This window comes from Jaculus jaculus, chromosome 22, assembly GCF_020740685.1.
Source record: "Jaculus jaculus isolate mJacJac1 chromosome 22, mJacJac1.mat.Y.cur, whole genome shotgun sequence".
In the NCBI taxonomy this organism is placed as follows: domain Eukaryota; kingdom Metazoa; phylum Chordata; class Mammalia; order Rodentia; family Dipodidae; genus Jaculus; species Jaculus jaculus.
In genome coordinates this window covers 6,027,501-6,049,321 of record NC_059123.1, presented here as the reverse complement: position 1 = coordinate 6,049,321, position 21,821 = coordinate 6,027,501, and the positions used below count along the sequence as shown (strand labels likewise).

The 21,821-nt window shown below is 41.5% G+C and overlaps 1 protein-coding gene across 8 annotated transcripts in view; it reads left to right on the top strand.

Moving 5' to 3' along the window:
* The window catches only part of Sox5 (SRY-box transcription factor 5), an 896,761-nt gene that overhangs the window by 783,737 nt on the left and 91,203 nt on the right, over positions 1-21,821 (top strand). For all 8 annotated transcript variants that reach the window (XM_045139445.1, XM_045139444.1, XM_045139447.1 and 5 more), the window contains one exon: positions 9,079-9,164. In XM_045139445.1, coding sequence (XP_044995380.1) covers positions 9,079-9,164 — 86 coding nt within the window. The remainder of the gene's footprint in view (positions 1-9,078; positions 9,165-21,821) is intronic.

Sequence of the window (21,821 nt, the reverse complement as noted above, 5' to 3'; positions counted from 1 at the left end):
TAGATTACAGAGTAGAACACAGGCTAGTGAGGTGTGGCCCACGCATCCCTTTCTGAACCAAATACACTGGGAAATATGTAAGTACCTGTGTACACAGGAGGCCAAGACAGGATGGTAAGTACTGTTATTTCTGTCCTATGAATGACAGAGTCCTGCTGCCAAGCGAGGAAGCATCCAGCAATTCTTTCATACTTTGATTTGGAAGAATGCAATCGTTTTCTTCCTCCCGTCCATCCATGGTATTCTTGTTCACGTCCATTTTGTACTATTGCTTCTGCAAAGCTCTCTCGGTCTGGAAACTGGAACGGGAAGCGCAGGGTGTGTTGGGTGCCCTTCTGACAAGATGATCCATCAGCCTCCACAAGGTGATGGAGCCTTCTGGACAGCGTAGCAGGCAGAGACGTGAAAGCCCGTGGTGGAGTGGTCTCGGAGTCTAATTTGACACTGAAAGTGAACGTCTCCTTGAGATGCTCTAGTACGTCATCTTCAGGCATGGCTCAGTCTCTTTTCTGGATGTTCTTTCCTGGAAGCTTCTAGTTGTTTCCAGTGTGCTCAGAACATCATTCAATTCATCGTATGGCAGCCCATCTTGCCCTCATTGGATGAGTGTTGAATGTCCCCAGAGCGGAGAGTATATGTACAGGAAAGGCTCCTTGTCTTAGTTCCTAGCACCAATAGAGAGGAGCCCAGTATTTGTCAAGGCTGCAAAAGTACAAGTAGAAAAGCCGTGGGAAGCAACGAAGCTCTGCACCTTAGTGAAGAAGATGTGGTCAGGCTTTTGAGAACCTCTGCCTTAAGTCGGCAGATGCAAGGCGGCGTGGCCCTGACCCTCATGGAAAGCCACGCCCACTTCTCACAGTCCTCAGCCTAAATAGCCCGATGGGGGCAAAGCTGCTTTTGTTGCCCTGTAACCAGATCCTGCGTAACGCACCCTCAGGTATTTAATTTGCAAATATGCCTGCCTGTGATACTGGAGCACTTACTATGCTTCCTGAGGTTTTTAATAACACCTACATAATTTATATCCACAGACATGGCGTAAGTCCATGTGTCTTCTCAGAAACACAAAATAGCATGCCTCAGATAAGGGCTTCTTAAAAATTTTCCATATGCAACAAAGAAATGCCTGAGAAACATTGATAAGTAGATAGGTATATAAATGGGTTCACAACTCACCCTTTTATTAATAACAAATCAAACCTAATTTTTTAAATTTATCTTTATTTATTTATTAGAGACGGGGGGGGCAGAGAGAAAAATGGGCACCCTAGGGCCTCTAGCCACTGCAAATGAACTCCAGACGCATCCGCCACCTTGTGCATCTGGCTGAGAGATGAAGCCAGGCCATTGGGCTTTACAGGCAAGCGCCTAAACTTCTAAGCCATCTCTCCAGCCCCTAAATTTATTTTAAAGCAATTTTTGGTACACATATCATTTTACTATCAATTAAAGATGAAAGGAAATTTGAATGCTAAAGAGATGGGAGTTCATTGCTACATTAAGAATTGAATTTTTGTTAAATATTTGATAGTGCAATTTTTTCAGTGTACAATATTTTGGTTTTATAATGATCATTAATGCTGAGAACAATGTTTCACGTAAATATTAGTACAAAGTGACAGAAATAGGTTTAAGGCCATTTCATAAACAGTTGCAAATTCTGCCCAAATCCTAGAATGCAACTCTTTTAATGATATTTTCTGTAAATCAAGTCAAAGACACAAATGTTAATTTTAAAAATCAAACATCGTTAAAAGTACTTACTTGTGCCTGGCGAGGTGGCACACGCCTTTAATCCCAGCACTCGGGAGGCAGAGGTAGGAGGATTGCCATGAGTTCAAGGCCACCCTGAGTCTACAGATTTAATTCCAGGTCAGCCTGGACCAGAGTGAGACCCTACCTCAAAAAAACCAAAAAAAAAAAAAAAAAAAAAAAAAAAAAAAAAAAAAAAAAACAGTACTTGCAAACCTGATGGTCTGGGTTTGATTTCCCCAGCGCACCCATGTAAAGCCAGATGCACATAGTGCTGAGTATGTGCGGAGTTTCTTTGCAGGGGCAGGCTGCCCTGCCGGGCACACCACTACTTATTGTATCTCAATCTCTCTCTCATTCACTCATGTAAGTGAATAAAAATATTCAAAAACTCAAATGTTCTAAATTGCTATTGCTATCTAAACATACACTAACTTGCTATTTCTATGCCAAGCTATATGATGGCAGAGCCATATTAAGTCTTTGTTTTCCACAGCTAAATGATTATGTTTCTATAAAGAAGAAAACTGCATGTACAGTCCGAATACTGCTCTTTCTAGTGTACAGGGTCCTCAGATATGTGCTGGGGTATGTCAGGCAGTGCTTTTGGGCATGGTAGGGTGCGATGGCACACTCAGTTCAAAATGCGTGTTGTGTGTTCAGAACCACGGCTGTCACTAAGTGGTATAATACCACATAGACAAGCGCTGCCAAAAACCTATCAGAATCATAACTCATTAGATTCAGAATTAATTTTTGGTCATTATGTGTCCAGAAATCTTTTACCCTTACCCAATTTTATGCATGCCGCATGTCCAGGTCCATGACCCCGTAAGGGACAGTTGTGACACATAGCTTAAGAAGCTGAGTCTTGGTCGGCTTTTTGACTTTAGTGATTTTTTTTTTTTTATTTCAAACTAGAGTTTTCCAGCCTTGGCTTTGAAATAGGAAGAAAATTAATTTTGGAAAGGTTTAGGGAAAAACTGCTCAAATGGTTAAAACCTAGGAAAGAGTAAAAGAAATTGCAAGTCAATTTTAATAACTTACGCATGATTGAACTTTAAAAGTCAGAATTTTCCATTATCTGTTTTTTACTAAGTACCTCAATAAGTGTTTACAAAATAACCCTGTTATAATATTTGCTTAGAACATTTAATTGAAAGAAGACACAAATGAATGAGAGTATTTATTTTAATAAAAGTTTCCCCAGCAGCATCTTTCTGCTCGAAATCCATAGCCAGCATGAATTCTTCTATTATGAGTTCTTTTTTGAAAAATATTATGTATTTATTTGAGGGAGAGAGAGAGAGGCAGACAGAGGAATGAGTCTGGGCATACCAGGGTTATTGGGGAATTGAACCCAGGCCATCAGTCTTTGCAAATAAGTGTCTAAGCCACTGAGCCATTTGCCCAGCCCTGTTATATGCATTCTTATAAATTCCATGTCTACCTTAGAACAATGACATTGGTGTGATGTTTGTTTTATTGGGAAATCTCACAATTATATATTTGTATTTATGTCAGCACATGGGGTGGATTTCAACCACACTCTTTCTGAATATGTTTGACCTGAAGCAATAGTAATGAGGTAGATGTCACGTGATGTACCTGCATTTGCATGTTGGATGGACATGGCTGTGCTGATGTGGTTCCCTGCACATAAAGCTTTCACCATGTGTTGGTGTCCTGTTTATGGTTGTACTTGATACTTTGGAAATTGCATGTGACTGGGTACACATCATAGCCATAATAGTCTTTCTTGCACCTTCTGCTACTCTTTATATTGCTGGAAGCTGGGCATGGTGGTACACTCCTTTAATCCCAGCACTCAAGAGGCAGAGGTAGGAAAGTCTCTGTGGGTACAAGGTCAGCGTGGAACTACAGAGCAAATTCCAGGTTAGCCTGAGCTAGAATGAGACCCTACCTCAAAACAAATTTAAAAACAAAATAAAATAATGTATCTTGTTCAATTCACTTAAATACACAATGCATTGAAAAATGGTTGTGAGTTTTTATTTTTATTTTTTAGGGAATCTGTAACAATGAAAGCCTCAGATTGGTGGCTTGGACACCGTTGTAGAAGACAGGGTATCTTGGAGACTGAGTCTCATTATGAGGCTTCTCCTTGCCTGTGGATCTCCATCTGCCCTCTGTACCCCCCCCCCAGGGCACTTCCAGGGTTTGTTTTTGTTGTACCCTAATGTCTCCTAGTAAGGACACCCACCATGTGGATGGAGGTCTACCTCAGCACTTCATATTCCCTTATTTATCTCTTTAAGAGCTCTGTCTCCACACACAGACACACTCTGAGGTACTGCATTTTAGAGTTTTGGCATGTCAATCTGGAATGCACAGGTTCCTGTATGGTACATATGTAAAATTATTGACTATTTATCAATGTTTCATGTGTAGATCTACATATTTACACATATGTGCAATGTGGCATGAGTATCACCTCCTATCAATTTGTCTAAATGTGCACAGAAGAGAAAGAGAATTGTGAAATTCAGATAGGTAGATAGATAGATATGTATGTATATATGCATTCATGAATAAAGGAATGGAAAATAGTAAGATTGTTGTATATATTGGTAAAAAAATAATCACAGTTTAGATTTTAACCAATGAGCCTTAAAAGTACAGGTAGTTCATTCATGGGTAGACATTAGAGATAGGGAGTATGATCACAGGTTTGTTATCAGTCCACAAGTCCACAGTCACCTGGTTTGCCCTTGGATAGACAACCAGGCAGTTTTCCACTCCACCTATCACTTCATCTCTTCTGTGATGTTTGGCAAAATTGCCTTTTCAGGTTTTTTTGTTTGTTTTTAATGCACTGGGTCTTACTGTATAGTTCAGGCTGGCTTGGAGCTCACCATGTAGACCACGCTGGACACTTGTCATCCTCCTGCCTCAGGTTCACCAGTGCTAGAATTTCAGTCATATGCCTCCATGCCTGGCCAGAGGCTCATTATACTTATCTATTCATTTTGAAATCTCCTTGAGAGTGGGCTGTGAGTGTTTCCCACCTGTCTGCCTTTTGCATGTTTTCTTTCTTCCTCTGCCACCGCTAACGCACCTTAAGTCATCATTTTGTGCCAACTGATGAGAGCAAGTGCTCTCCTCCCATCCATGGGCACATCCATAAAGCCAAGTTTCCTCTTATCCTCAACTTTTAACTATTCTCTAAGGACTAAAGCCTGGGAATTATTCTCCTTTAAGCCCTGCAACACTCACTGATGGGTCAACGCAGCTTAAACAGGATCCTACACAGAAAAGACAGATGTCTCATTGTTTGTGTCTCCCTTACCACCCAGCAGAGTTCTGGTCACATGGTAGATATTGTGTAAGTGCTTATTAATTATTAATTGATTAACTCACATGAAGGAAAGCAAATTATATAAAATGAATTATCACCGTGAAGAGCACAAGTCCCTCTATGCTTGTATGTTAATTTTGAGATGTTATTCATTAGATGAAGAATACAAATGAATTATACTCTTTTAATCATTTTAATGATCCATCTTAATAATCATACAATAATCATACTTGCTATTTTGGCTAGTTTGTATAAATACAAATCGAGCTTTTAACTATTTAAACTTCCCTGCATAAAACTGGATAGTTTCATAAATTAAACAACTAAAAATATCAAACGGTAGCAAAGCCCAACTTAATGACATCAAATGCCCCCCCTCCTATGTCATAAGTTCCCCCCCCCCACTCTGGTTTACTAGATGAGACCAGATAGATGGTGCTGGCTTTAAATGTCTGCTTTTCATTAAGTGGCCATCTCTACAGGAATGCTAACTGCCTGCCTACTCGCTCCGGTGGGGAAGAGAAGGGAAGAGTATGATCTGTCCATTGCAGTCCTATCTCAAAGTCAGTATTTCATCATTCCCCACATTCTCTGCATGGGAAGGTCATTATACTCCTAAGAGGAGGGTTCCTGTGGGACATAAGTGTCAGGAGTTGGGAGTTTCTGGGATTTCCAGTCTCTACCGGAAGGGCGGGTGGTGCAGCATTTAGGATGGTCTTTGGAATTTGACATGTCTAAGAAACTCTTGCTTGTGGGGAACTTCACTTTGAGAAAGACACCTGCACTGCCGGCCCTCGGAGCCTGTCCTTCTGTTCTGTAACCTTGAGCCTTCCCAGTCAGCCTTTCAAACCTGACTGTCCTTGGGGAATCTCAACATTACTCAGTCCAGCATTTGAAGGCAGCGACCCTGCTTTTGGAAGTTCCTTCTTTCTCTTTACACTTTACACATCTCCTCACTCTTCTGCTAGATTTCTTTGAAGATAAATGCTGATATAGTCTTCAATCCTAGAACCTCTTCATGGGTGCGGTGTGTGATATGTGCAGGTGTATCATGTGCGAGTGAGCACACGTGTATGTGCGTGGAAACCAGAGGTCCATGTTAGGTATCTTCCCCAGTTGCTGTCCAGGAACTGCCTCTGCCTCTCACGTGCTGGGATTATAAGTGTGCACTGCACCATGGCGCCCAGCTTCCGCAGAGACGCTGGAGATCTGATCTCGGGTCCTAACAATGTGGGCCAAATACCTCATTTACTGAGCCACCTTTCCTGCCCTGGGCATCCCTGTTTTAACTCACAGGCTTCCCATTTTGAACTTTAGACATTTGCTGACCACTCTCAATCTTGTGCTGCCTACACTGACTTTTCAGTATCATCCTAACCTTGTCTATCAGCAGTTTAACTCATGCCTCAATGTGCAAACGTGAACTAACTTGCGACGTAAAATGCCCAAAACACATTTCCTTGTTCCTTCACGTAACTCTACTCAACTCCCAAGCCCCACATGACAACCTGTTACAAGCCCAGCAGAGCCTTTCTTCAATCTGTGGTGACGCGGCAACTCTGCAAGTCACCCTTGAACTGCCTCTCACACTCCTGTGCAAACAGCCACCAAGTATTTTAGTTCTACCATGTAAATATATCCACCCCAGGGACACCCCTTGTCCATCCCACTCTTGCTTGTTATACAGATTTCTGTCTCTTTACTAGTTGGCAAATTATTCAGCCAACCATGTCTAGACATCTGGGCTTTCTTTTGTCCTATAGGATACAGACATAGCTCAGATACTCTTAATATTGCTTATAGAATCCCAAGTAATCACTAACCCACCCAAATCCCTCTGCAGATTAATTTATCTCTGTTTTGTAGCCTACTTTTGGAGTCTGGGCTAGGGTTAAAATCTTCTGTTGCCAACCAGATCTTCACAAAGATCTTAATGCTTCTTTCTCTTTTAAAAGCATTTTTTTGTTTATTTTTATTTATTTATTTGATAGTGACAGAGAGAGAGAGAGAGAGAATGGGCACGCCAGGGCCTCCAGCCACTGCAGACGAACTCCAGATGCATGCACCCCCTTGTGCATCTGGCTAACGTGGGACCTGGGGAACCGAGCCTCGAACCGGGGTCCTTAGGCTTCACAGGCAAGCGCTTCACCACTAAGCCATCTCTCCAGCCCTTAAAGCTTCTCTTTAAGATTCAGCTTAATCATGACTTCCTCCCAAGATATCTTTGACCTCTGGGACAAGGTTTGGGGCAGCCACAAGTACAGTCTACAGAACTGTCCACTTTCCTACCTAAATGGTAAATTCTGTACTAAACATATGCTTATCTTCTTTCCTGTTTGTCCCCATCATCTGTGACCTCGAAGGAGGCCAGTTAACACAGGTACATCCCAAGTATCCTGAGCTTGAGTACTCTGGGTGACCCTGTTCTGAATGCAAATTCAAAATGTACATGTGTACACACACTGGTACACATGTACTGGTACATACAGAATCAGTACAAGTATGAAAGGAAGAAAACCCTAGATTGACTGTGAATGTTCTGATAGGAGTCTTCTCCAGAGCTCTGTCACTAAACCGTCGCTACACTCTAGATAAACCAACAGGTTCCTCTCTCTCTTTTCTGGAGCTGGGTTTCTGTGATCAAGAGCTGTGCTTACTATTTAGCAGATGTTCAAGAAGTGTTGTTTTTAATATTTATTTTTATGCAAGCAGAGAGAGAGAGAGAGAGATAGAAGAGAGACAGACAGAGAGAATGGGCACCCCAGGGTCTCCAGCCACTGCAAATGAATTCCAGACACATACGCCACCTTGTGCACCTTGGGCTTGACATGAGTACCGAGGAGTCAAACTTGGGTCATTAGGATTTGCAGGCAAGCGCCTTAACCGCTGAGCCATCGCTCCAGCCCCTGAGAAGTATTTTTAACTGAGTTATCTTGCTAATATTTATTCATGTAACATTCAGCAGGTTCTTTTTGCGAGAGAGATTTTTTTTTCTTTTTTCTTTTTGGTACAGAGTCTCACTCTACAACCCAGAATGCTCTCAAACTTGACATCTTCCTGCCTCAGCTTCTTTCTTGAGTGCTAGGATTTCAGGTGTGCACTGCCACACCTGGCTACAGATAATTAAATTTCTTGAAGAAATTTTATATGTTACCAAACAGTACTTACAGTCATTCATTTCAGTTACTTACTATGTCATATTTCAAAATGTTAATTATATACATTATTTATTACATTATTAATATGCATTTGGGATCTATGCAAAAAGCCTATTTTACCTCTTTATTAAGTGAATAAAACACCTTGATTTTCCTAAAAATATGTTGAATCATCTTCTGCATATGTCTCCCTGTGTGCCTCTATTTTCATAGATATGATAAACCCAGAATAATTTTGAACTATGTGATTTTAAAAGTAATTTTTAAGAGGAAACCATCTATTTTTTTGCCCAATATACATTTGCCAACATTTACTTCAAGAATGACAGAGATGTCAGTGTGTTATATAATGTCAAACACATATGAAACACTTCCTTCACTTCCTTTATTATGAATTTTTCTACACAGTAAGTATAGTTAGTATAAGCTATCTGAATCAAGGTGATAACATTACATGCTAACTCTTTGGAGTTTAGTTTGCTAAAATAAAGGTAACTTTAGTTAAATTCCTTTTCTAATAACACCATAACATTGCCAAGAGTTTGTACTGAGTGTGCGCGCACGCTACAAAGCATAGCCCTCTGATCCATGCACATCCCCCTCCATTTTTCTAAATACATCATGAAAAACGATGAGGTTTCCGCCTTAATTGCTGCGCCTCTTATTCCCATTCCTCTCTCAGCCAGAATTGTGAAAAGAGTGTTAGTAAAAAGCTATACAATAGAGCTTTTCATTAGGCCCTAGCAAGGCACACAAAAGAAGGCTTTTGGAAAGAGTGAATGAGAGAGTTTAATTTGCAGGTGGAGAGGAGATAAAAGGTGTTGACGCCTCTATTATTCTCTTACTTAGGTGACCCTTACCCAGTTCAGCTGATCCCAACTACCATGGCAGCGGCTGCTGCAGCCAGCCCAGGCTTAGGTCCTCTGCAACTGCAGGTAAGTCAGGAGACAATGCTGGGAGACAGGGGTTAAGTAAACCCAGAACACAGCCATTATCCTGTTAAAGCAGCATACAATTGGCTCACATTATTTGGGTCACACGTTTTTTATTATTATTATTATTTTAAAATAAGTTTATTTATACTGATCCTTATCCCAAAGTTGAAATGTTGATTCGCTTTGATTTTGTTTGTGTGTTTGGTATGAAAAATAGCTCATTGTAATTCTTACTCGTGGTAGGAACGGGGGGGGGGGGGGAAGCTTTAGTTTTGCTTTGATTATTATACACTGTGATTTTTGTCACAGAATGGTCTCCAAAGAGAACAACAAATAAACAAAATAACTCATAAAACATATCCAGGCACACATACAGAAAAAGGCAAGGTACTGATTAAAAAAAAAAAAATGATCAAGGCGCCCTGTATGAATGAAGTGCCCCTTTGTTCTATTTATTTGAGCTTGCAGCTCAGTTGAGCAAGCGAGTGAGAGTAGATCAAGCCAGCAGGTGTCCAGGGGAGCATAACTTTATTTCAGACATCGTAATTAAGACCTTCTTAGCCCTGCAGATTGCATATTCCTGATGTATCCCTGAACGTCAACACCCTTAGCCAGATGTCTGAGGAATTTTGGAAATCATATCTCTGAGGTTGAAAAGAGAGAATACATAAAATTATAGTAAAGGTAGCTTTCATTATCTAAGCCTTTGGATCATCACCCCACAAAATATTCCATGGACCTCCACTGTTGGGGACCTCTTAGTTATTCAATTAATGTAAGCAGAAGATTGCTGGGCTCCATCCCCTCTTGTGGTGAGGTTCATATTGACCTTAGCATAAAATCACAGTATGACTGTTGAGGCCAGCTACGAAGCAGTCGCAGCTCATAAAATTAAATTGTGTCCGTGAAAGTTCAATGTCATGATGAGGATGTTAGTCTGAAAAGAAAGTATAATTTTACAGTGGAGCATCAAGCCAGGGACACCAGGTTTGCATGGAGTTTCAGACAGCCTGGTGGGCTTCGGCAAAGACCAGTTGACTTTCCCAGGGGAAAGAAAGCAAACACGTACTGTGCTCGGCCGAGGCTAACGGCACCCGTCCTTAGTCAGCCTCTTCCGTGAAAACCACACAATGAGTGAGCTAGAAATACTTCTGGAAAACGTTGCCACAGTGAGGACAATGGAAATGGAAGTCAGGTGACGTCTGATACCCTTGAAACTGTATCTGAGGAATGCTAACAGTGAGGGAGAAGAGTGATTGTAAACTTGGTGATACTGAAAAGAGTCGTGGAATTAGAAGATGGAAGGGGGTTGGGGGAGATATCCAGTATCAGATTTGAATTGTGGAAGGAGAGCTTTTTGAGATTTACAACGTCCGTTGTCAAAACAAGTTAGGCGTTTTCATTTCTTCTTGCCAAGTGGCTACTAACCACTAAGAAGAAGTGAGATCAATTTGGAAGTGTCCTCTGTGCAGCAATGTAAACTTCTTTTTCCCTGTAAGGATACCATTTAGAACAGTTGGCATATTTTTAAAATTTCAATTATTATAATACCTTTTCAGATTCTCTAGACATGAAAAATGAATTTCTTTAATAGAAAACAAGAAAAACCTTTGACACCAAACATATTTGATCTGGCTATAAGCATAATTTAATCTGCAAATGGGATAAAGTTCTCATTTTCTCCCTCTAAACAGAGGTCTTACTCAGTTGTTCAGGCTACCCTTGAATTTGCAATCTTCCCACTTTATCTCAAATGACTGTAGGCATATAAGCAACCGTATCTCCCTTTTAGAGGTTTTATGCAAAGTGGTTTGTACCTACCAAAGTCCATGATTTTTTAATAACTAATTTTTCTTTTTATTTATTTACTTGAAATCAGAGAAATAGGGAAGACAGAGAGATAGTGTGTGTGTGTGTGTGTGTGTGTGTGTGTGTGTGTGTGTGTGTGTGTGTGAAAGAGAGAGAGAGAGAGAATGAGTGCATCAGGGCCTCCAGCCACTGAAAACAAACTCCAGATGCTTGTGCCACTTTGTGCATCTTTATGTGGGTACTGGGGAATCTTAACTGCTGGGCCATCTTGCCAGCCCATGTTTGTGACTTTTAGTTAGGATCGCAAGTAATGTAAAAACAACATGAAATAATTAAAAGAAAATTATGACAAGTTTTCATTGCAAATCATCAGCGACTATTAAAATGTATTCATACGAACATACACACTTTGCCTTGCAGTAAGAAAATGACTGTGGTTTACATTCAAACAACTTCCAAAGCAAGTGATTTAGAAGAATCTAGGTTTTAATTTTTGTTGAGCGCCCTCTTCGATTCTGCTAGCATACCTATGCCGATTAGCATTTTGTCGACAGATTTGTGAAACTGAATTTCTCCACATCTACAAAGATGCCTGTTATCCCCACTCCCCTTCTTTACAATAGAATCCAAATGTTGTTTTTTTTTTCTTCTGTACAAATCTACCCAGATGGGTTAGAGGTAAGATGCTTACAAATGGCTAGCCAGAAAGTCTTATCAAAACCTCTCGGCAAAATCAAGCCCAATCTTACAAATCCATTTCTGTGAAATTTCACCTAGCTGGTTTGTGACGTAAGGTTTTTTGTTTCTTTTTCCAGACTCTGGTTTTAAACTTGTTAAATTTCGATTTTGGTTATGCTGCGGCTTCTTGGTACCTTTCAGGTATTGAATGAAATTCATTCCTGCTAGAAACCTTAGTCTCCTGCCCAGCTCATACCTCACCAATTCTAGGTCCACCATTAGGCAAAAATTAGAGTTGTAGGGATGAAAAGGGAGGGAGGATGATGTGTTTACTCCTCCTCTTCTCCTGAAGAGTACCTGTGAAGATGTGAGATGGCAAAGGTGTTGATCACTGACACCCATGGAGACACCCGTAGGTGCCTAGTTTTCTAAGGCATGCTCAGCTTTTCCCCGGTATGCTGATCTCATGGGGGGCTGATGGGTTTTGCTTAGTCTGTTGCCAAACTTTGTTGTAACTCAGAAATTGTCACTGTTGGCCACAGCTACTTAGGTTGCAAGAGGCCAGCCCTTCCTTCTTCCTCACGTCTTCTTCAAGGGCCACCTTGACCTCCTCCACGGAGACCTCAGGGCTCTGATGATCTGCATCACAGCTTTGGTCACAATTGGCACCAAACATCCTGCCCTTTTCCATCAGTGAATTCCAACCCTAGCACCCCCAACCTAGAGGGAACGGGCACCTGTGTGCAGTTGCCACCCTCTCCCCAGACCACCCAAACATGGAACACTGTCAAGTTGTCTTAAGAACTTTACCATGGCCCTAATATGTGAGGTCTTGGGGCTCTAGCTTAACAGCCAATCAGTAGAGAAACTCCATGTAGGTTTTTCCTGGTTTTGCTTCTCTGGCTTTTATAAATTCACCCCTGTCCTCAGTTTGGAAGGGAGGGAAGGACACAGCTCTCCAAGCCCACATAAAGCCTCAGAACCAGTCTCTCTATATATACTTCCATCTTCAGATACCAACTCTTGTGGGCTGTTGGGCGGAAGCTGGGGGAAGGGAGGCTGAGAAAGGGCATGAAGCACATGGTGATGACTGGACAAGGCCAGGTCAGCTATGTCTGGCAAGGGCGGCAGGTATGGCATGGGTGCTGTCTTGTGCCATTAACTGGGATTCTTTGGTCAGTTGGTTTTGCAAGGTAGGGTCTCACTGTGTCTCAGGCTGACCTGGAATTCACTACTCACTATGTAATCTCTCTCAGGGGTGGCCTCGAACTCACAATGATCCTCCTACCTCTGCCTCCCGAGTGCTCGGATTAAAGGCATGCGCCACCACACCTGGCTCTGGGATTCTTCTCCCAAACCCTTGATTACTTCTTTTGTTTTCTGTTGCCCTTTGGTCTTTTCCTGTCTAAAGTGGAAAGGTGGGCTCAAAGGTGCACTTCCTAGGGCTTCAGTAAGAACTTGATAGAAACAGGAAGACCAGCTGGGAGGATTCCTGACTCAGCACAGGAGAAGAAGCGATGATCTGAATTAATGTTGCCCCCCCCCCCTCCACCCCGCCGCCCAGTTGTAGAAGGAATACAGTGATAGTGAGCATAAACATGTGTGCGGGTGGGGGTGATGTCTGTGTGTATATATATATATACATATACATATACATATACATGTATATATATACATATATATGTGTATATATATATGTATATATATATGGAAGTGTATCTTAAACAAGAGTAGTATCATATTCCTTATCCTTGAGTTCAAATGGGATAAGTTTTTTCTTTTGAGGCAAACCCAACAGACTGGCCTTTTTTTTTTTTTTTCGTGTGTGTGTGTGTGTGTGTGTGTGTGTGTGTGTGTGTGAGAGAGAGAGAGAGAGAGAGAGAGAGAGAGAGAGAAGAGAAGAGAGTGTTAGTCGGTGTGCCAGGGTTTCCAGCCACTGTAATCAAACTCCAGACACGTGTGTCACCCTGCGCGTCTTGGCTTACGTGGGATCTGGAGAGTTGAGCATGGGTCCTTAGGCTTTACACGCAAACACCTTAACGACGAAGCCATCTCTCCAGCCCGGATGTGGTGACTGTCACACGTAAAGGGCTGTGAGTCCTGATGCAACTAGCTATTGCTGGGTGGAGCGCACAGCACACCTTCTCAGGCTGGCTCGCTGGAGAGGGTCTTAGGAGGCTGACCTCAGTGAGTTCTTGTTTTAGCACTTAGTGTGATGTCTTAATGTCTGCCTTTGACACGGACTGATGCCGGGTCCTCGAGTCCAAAGGCTGGTTTTTAAACCCTCAAATTTAGTTCTGCAAGTACAGGGGATTGGATTTGAACCTCTGGGGCATTCCTCCTCTTAAGACATTTTCTAACTCAGGAACTGATTAATCACATTGTAGAAATGGCGCCAGTTAATTGGCCCTATTACAAATATGCTGCATGCATTCTAATACTGAACAAACAGCAGGAATTCTGATAGCAGTCTACTTCAGGCTCTGAATTTTCCAGTTCCTGTCTCTTCACACAGATACGTGCCAATCCAAGTACTTCTTTTTGGACACCTAGACCTAACAAAAGGACAATGTAAATATATTTGCTACTTATGATTGACTTTATCTACCGTGTGTTTTCTTTTGAAATAGCCTTTTTTTGTTGTTTTTTGCATATGGTGCTCCATGCTTGGATAACATGATAAGTAAAACCAGAAGGTTTGTAAAGACTAGAGAAAAGTATAAGTATTTTAAAAGCAAAGCAGAGTGAAAAGTTTGAGTTGAAACCACTTTTATTATCTAAATATCATTTTATATCTCTGATGAGCCTCGCCATGCAATTAAAAAATAGCTCGCATAAAAATTCATCTTACTCTGTATTTTTAGGCTTAGTTAAAACATTTTAAGCATTGTCATACTTTTTTAATTTCTAAAAAAAAAAAATAACTATCAAACATTATGCCAAACACGTATTTCTTTTAAAACAGATGAGTCTGTCTCTTATGCCTTTTAAGACTTGGGTTTTGGATCGGCATGGCCACCTGCTGGTGTATGACTGTTTACAGACTACAAACTCAGTCCAGAAAGGGGTGGGGTCCTGGCTGACCTTTGTCTCTCTTTCCTTACGCCTATCCTCCATGGCCTGTTCCTCCTACCTGTTCTACACATCAAGAACCATCACAGCTGCCAGTCAATTTAAAATTCGCACAGCAGCTCTGGACATAGCCTTCCGTCTTGATCTTGGCCCCTTGGCAAAAATTTTCTACTGTAACTGTCAGGTTTCAAAATCTCCTTCCATGTCTTCTGCTGCTCACAGTCCTGAATTTCCCATCTGGCAGTCCCAAGCTCTTTCTCCACTCGCATGGTTCCTCTTCCCGAATCCACCCCTCACACTGCACCTTGTAGCTCATTCATTTCTGCGAAATGACACTTAGGAGAGGTCCACTCACCGTTCTCTCAGCCCAGAGATGTAGCCATCCGGGCACAGCGTGGGCGGTGGGCCGGGCCCATTTGGGACTGAGTTTATAGGCTCTGAAAACAGTCATACATTCCCTCGTGACAGCCAGCCAGCAGGTGGCCATGTCCGTCGGAAAATCAAGGCAGTCGGAAAAGGCCTAAGAGACACACTTACCTGTTTTAAAAGAAAGACGTGCTTGGTGTAAAGTCTGCTCATGATTGTTTTCAGCTCAGAGGGGTTCACAGTGAAGCCAGGGGGTCAGGCAGTTCCCGGTCACCAGTTGACTCGCATGGTGGCCAGCCTGGAGGCAGATCCAGACACATGATGCCTGTCTCGTGTTTGCCTTTCTCTCCTTCCTTTTTCAGTCGTGGCCCCTGCCCCATGAGATGGTGCCACTCGCTTCCTGGCAGGTCTTCCTTTAACTGTTGATCTTCTCTGGAAGCATCCCCAGAAGTGCGTCTCCTGGGTGATTCTGCATCCAGGCGAGGAGCAATGAACATAAGCCACTGGAGTTACCACGTTCCCCCAGCCAGCCCCTTCTGACCTCTAAACTACCATGAAGAATTCCTTCTTTGGTCCAAGAAGCACTGACCTTGTGTCTACATGAACGCCCTGTTTCCCTCTCTCACACCTTGCCCACTAAGCACCACACTCAGCAAGATCCATGAAGTCACCACCGTTTGCACTGAACGTAGTTCTTGCAACACACTATCGACTTAATAAACACACACTAAATGGAAGGGCCGGGAATGATCTTAGCATCACACCTTCAACAAAGTATTTCTCTGGTTTTGTCAGGTAGAAGGTTTTTTTTTTTTTTTTGTTTTTTTTTTTTCCAAAAGCACAATTGGCTCATGTAAGAAAAAAGTAGGAAAGTAATTTTAATTCAACAAAATATTACTATTTTATATTTCACTATTCATATTTAACACATCTAAACAAATGAAAGCAACACTCAGTATACCGCACTCCACTTTTGGCACCATGATATTTGCAGAAATTATTTTATAACCTCTCTTCTCTCACGACCCTAGTCTGGTGTGACTACAGTGGACCCTCCTTCATCCCTTGACGTGTCAATCCATACTCTTAAGAACTCTGAAAAGTTCTTTTATTTTTATTTTTTCATTTGATAGGCAGATAGGAAGAGAGGATGGCATGCCGGAACCTCCAGTCACTGCAAACGAACTCCCGCGGTGTGTGCCGCCGTGTGTAATTTAGCTTACGTGGGTCTTGCTGAATCCAACCCGAGTCCTTTGGATTTGTAGGCAAGCACCCTAACCACTACGCCATCTCTCCAGCCCAAGACATTCTCTTAACCTTAGCATTTCAGTGCCGCCGTCCCTTATACTTGAAAGGCTCTTCCCTCGTCCTGGATGGCTCATTCTCATCATCATCTAAATCCGAGGTGTCAAGTCATTTTTCTGAGGCCTACCTGACCCAACCATTTGGATCATAGCTCTGTGCTCCTAGAAACTCCACCCTCGCTCACTGACCTGTGCCACTCGCCATCTTCGGGAACTGAGGAAACTGATCAGGGTCCCCCCTCATGTATTCGTCCATCCCTTTGACGTACACTGCCCTCTGGCAAGGGATTGGCTTTTTTCTACTACTTTTTAGTAAGGAACCTCAAGATCCCACTCCCACCCCAAGAACACTAGCAAAGCACAGGTTCTCAGCGTATCTTTGTAAAATAGATGGAGCTGTCAGATGCTGATGGGAATAGCAGTTTTTCAGCCAATTAGGGAACTTTATAGTTAATTTATAGACAAATTATACTTACAAACCAGGTAAATGTTGTTTGTGTGTGTGTGTGTGTGTGTGTGTGTGTGTGTGTGTGTGTGTGGTTAGCAGCTACTGAAGGATTCTTAGATGTTTGAGAAGCCTCTCCCTCCCTCCCTCCCTCCCTCCCTCCCTCCCTCCCTCCCTCCCTCTCTCCCTCTCTCCCTCCCTCCCTCCCTCCCTCTCTCCCTCCCTCCCTCCCTCCCTCTCTCTCTCCCTCCCTCCCTCCCTCCCTCCCTCTCTCTCTCCCTCCCTCCCTCTCTCTCTCTCTCCCTCCCTCCCTCCCTCTCTCCCTCCCTCTCTCTCTCTCTCGCTCTCTCTCTCTCTCTCTCTCTCGCTCTCGCTCTATTCTTTTGGCTTGCCTTAACTTGATATAACCATGCACGCCTGTTATAGTTTGTCTACTTCCTCTGAAGTCATAACTTACACACACGTGATGAAACATCGCAGCATCCAACCCTTCTTTTATTATATGTTAGCACATGTAGACACACGTGTGCGCTGGAGGCGTCTTCGTTTGAGTTAGCGTGACGCATCTTGCCAAGGGAATATTTATGTAGATCATTCCCAAATAATAGGAGATGTATTTATCAAAGCAGTTCCTAGACAACCAGCAATCTCGTATGAACAGTTTACCTACGTTCTTTTTCTCCTTTTTTTTTTTTTTCCTCTTTATTGAAGTTCCTCCTCCTCTTCCAATTTCTACATCTTCTTCCAGGAGCAAATATTTGGGCTTTGATCCTGATGTTTCTTTGTAAGGAAGGAAATTCATTTATATGCCAAGCTAATCTAGCTTGATTTCCATATTTAAAAGAAACTATTTACACAACATAAAATCGCATGGAATTCTGGACATTTATTACTAGAAGAAATCAGTTAAGTGAATCGCCTGCCTCTAATTAACAAAACCCAGTGATGGCAACAGACTTGTACCTAACATTTATCTCTCATGCGCATTCTAGTTAATGAGAATTTTACTTAATGAGAACCATGAATCTTTTAATAGTAATAGTTATACTGTACTATCCATTTTCTTTTTTTTTTAAGCTAGGCTTCTAATATTTAAAATTAGGAGGAAATATTTATCCACTTACTTCTCACTTTATAAATACAGTATTCGTCTCGGCCAAAAGATGGTTACCACCTGTTCTACCTATAGGAAGCCAAAAATGTTGACTGCAACCAATCATTAGCAGTGATAAGCAGAAGGAAAAGAGATTGAAATTCTTCTTGGACAGTCATATTTTACTCAAAATACACAAGTAGTACTCAATCATGAATTTTTTATTGAATTAATTAAACTTTAAAAATTTCTTAGCAAGACTTTCAAAAATTCACAACAATAGGCTCAGAATTCGCTGATCTCCCACAGTCACGCCGGCAATTTGCCCTCTCTGCCATACAGAAGATGGTAAATGGCATATGATCGCGCCAGAGAGGGAATCAGACAAGGCACGAGTCAAGATGTTCATAGCTATTGAAGGCATGTGCAAGCAGAAACTTCCCAAGCCTCTACCAGAGAGCTAGATATCAAGATGTGGTGCATCTTTCTATCAAAACCCTGCCAGCCTTGAGCGTCAGTGATTACGACATGGCAGTAACACTTGCCTTGCATTTCCCAGCTCTGTAAGCCACTGAGCATGCCTACAGATAGCTGGTTAACAGAGGCCCCGAAAAGTCAATCAGGAAAATCATCACATGGGAAGACGTGGATGCAGTGTAGGTCTTATGAGCACTCATTACTTAAGAGGCACTGGAGGCTTTTCGGTACCAGCTCTTGCCTCTATAGCACCCTCCAGCACCCATGTTCAAACAGGGCAGGACAGGATCCAATGTGCCATATCTCAGCTGTGACCCTGGAGGGCTGGTTGCTGCTGGGCTTGGGTCTGCATGAGTGAGTGGATATTCTTGCAGGTAAGAACTCTGTATTCCCTCTTTTTCTCTCTCTGTCCTCCCCTGAGCCTGCAGGGCAGACAGACAGAACCACACATATGATTAATACAGTACAGCTGCTGTTGAGAGCCATTTGCATATGTATTAATAGAGGCAACAACCAAAAAAAAAAAAAAAAAACACAACGATTGAATTGAATTATATACAGAGACATTCGGCACGCTGAAGAACATATGCAAACAGGCCTGAAAAAGTGCAGCCAACATTTTCTTTGACTTTTCCAAGCCCATATGGGATCCAGTCAGAGCCCAGCACTTCTTAAGAATATCCATTCATGGGATGGAAAGATGGCTTAGCAGTTAAGTGCTTGCCTGCAAAGCTGAAGGACCCTGGTTCAATTCCCCAGGACCCACATAAGCCAGATGCACAAGACAGTGCATGCATCTGGAGTTCATTTGCAGTGGCTGGAAGCCCTGGCACATCTCTCTCTCTCTTCCTTTCACTTGGTTTCTTTCCCTGTCTCAAATAAATAAATTAATTAAAAAAAAAAAAAGGAATTTCCATTAACAAGAACCTGCTCAGAAGGGCTTCCATAGTTATCACCACCTCAAGGGCTCCCAGGAGGATATTTGATATTGGGACAATGGACACAGTATAGGCGATATCTTCTTTTTTTCAGCCATGTTTGCTTTTTACTAGCTTACTTGTCTACCTGGTGACTAACCTGTGAACTAAAATATCAGTGCAAATGATTTTTCAATGCCAGTTTTTATCATAGTGACTACCCAAATACTTCAAAATCACATTTAAGTGTCTGCCTTTGCCTACTATAAAATATCAGGAAAATAATGCTGGTGACAAATTCCATGCCTGTGTCCTAATGGCACATCTAGGTGGTTCCCAAGTGTTTGAGGGACAATTAATGCACCTAGCATGATTATTACACTCACAGCCAATAGTAGATATAATTCACAGTACCAATTTGTTGTGATTTTAAAATTCACATTATTTTTTAAATGTTATCAAGAGACACGGGACTATTCAATCCCCTTGGCTTAGTTATATATAAGAAGATAAAACAACTAATATTCTTTAGATTCAGACTCTAGTTTCCTTAGAAATTTGTTCTTCAGCCCAACTGGTAGATTAGTTCATGTTACCAGCATTCCTTAATTTATTCAGGAAATAATTTATGAGATTAAATTCAGTCTTGTTAGTAAATTTTCCTAAAGATGAAATTATCCCCTTAGTAAGAACATTAATACAAATGAAGGGAGGTAATCCTTAAAACCAACAACTGCCAGCCTTATTGTAACATAAGTCCTTCCAACTTAAAAATAAGTATCACTGTTGAACATGACACATTATTTACATGGTAAATCCCAGAATGAACATGATGTACATGATTGCAGTTGTTGGACGTAGGGTAGAAGACTTCTCAACGCATTATGTACAGAAAACTTTGTTTCCTTAGAAGGTAAGTTGAGGGAAGAGAATATAAAGTTTAGCATCCAAAGTTCATGTTAATACTAAGAGTCTAACTTTAGACTGACTTTTTTTTTTTTTTTTTTTTTTGGTTTTTCGAGGTAGGGTCTCACTCTGGCTCAGGCTGACCTGGAATTCACTATGTAGTCTCAGAGTGGCCTCGAACTCTCGGCAATCCTCCTACCTCTGCCTCCCAAGTGCTGGGATTAAAGGCGTGCGCCACCACGCCCGGCAAGACTGACATTTTTAAAGGCATTATGGTTCACTGAAAGGCAGTATAATACATTGAACGTAGAGGATCCAAGTGGGACCCCTGAAGCCCTTCTCCCTTAGTAGGTGTGTGGTTTTTGGGTACTCTCCCTCACCTCTGCATGCCTCAGTTTCCTTGTCTATAAAATATGTGTATCACTGAACTCTTTTGTGATTATTAAATGAGATAATGCATGGAAATTATTTGAGCAATAGAAGTATTCATTATCATTTATCAAGCATGGTATTCTGGGCAAGATTCCATGTGTGGTATTACTAACTGATTAATAATAGTTCTTACTAGCTGGTATTAAATCTACTTTTGTTTAAGCACTGGAAAAAATGAAGAGTATTTTAGGTTTTCTACATGGATAGCAACCAAATACAAGGGTAGCAACCAAAATAAGCTAATAAAGTCAAAGCAAATATCTTATATATGAAGGAATACTTAGCCTTTTCCTGTGACATGTACTATAAAAATCCAGCAGAGGACTTTACATAGGTGACAGTGAGTTCACTTATCCCAAATACTCTCTGCACAGTTTGTGGAGTATACCTTTCCGTATTGTAGCATTCACTCTGTTGAATCATCATACCTATAAAATGGTGATAATGCTTCTAGCCACATCCTAGGTTTTCATAAATGAAATAAAGTGAGTGTTTCACAAAACTCTAAAAGACATTGTTACGTAAGTCCTTCTAATTTAAAAGTATAAACAGTTTAAAAGTAAACAATGCAAAATGTTATAGTATTGCCATTCAAAACCTACTATAGTCTGCTTACATTGGTAGAATTACATACCGCTATACCTATTTCTTACTATAGGTCTATCCTGTCTCCAACAAAATCATTTCTCAAAGTTTATAATGTGTTTTTTTTTTCTTTTACGTTATTTTTCTTTGAGGGAACTGTTATATTTCAACATTAACATGAAAGTGAATTATTTGCAGAGCCATAAACCCTTGATATTTTACTTATTCAGCACCATTGTTTTTTAAGTTTTGGCTCAGCAACATCAGGAATGCAGCAGTGATTCAGGCAAGAGTCCTTGGAAGACCATAGAGTAGTGGAAAGAAAAGACTGGAAAATGTGTAAGAACAAGAGAGACGCAGCAACTCCTCTCCCCACATGTATATTTGAGTAGAAAGGCCTCCGTGACGGTAGAATACAGTCATTTCAGACTCTTCACGAGTGTCTGGATGTCTCCAGGAGCCCCTGGCCCCCTTCCCCCAGTACCATCTACTTTTATTTTCTTGTTCTTTGTTTTTTTATTTATTTACTTGAGAGTGACAGAGAGAAAGGGAGAGAAAGAGACAGAGAGAGAA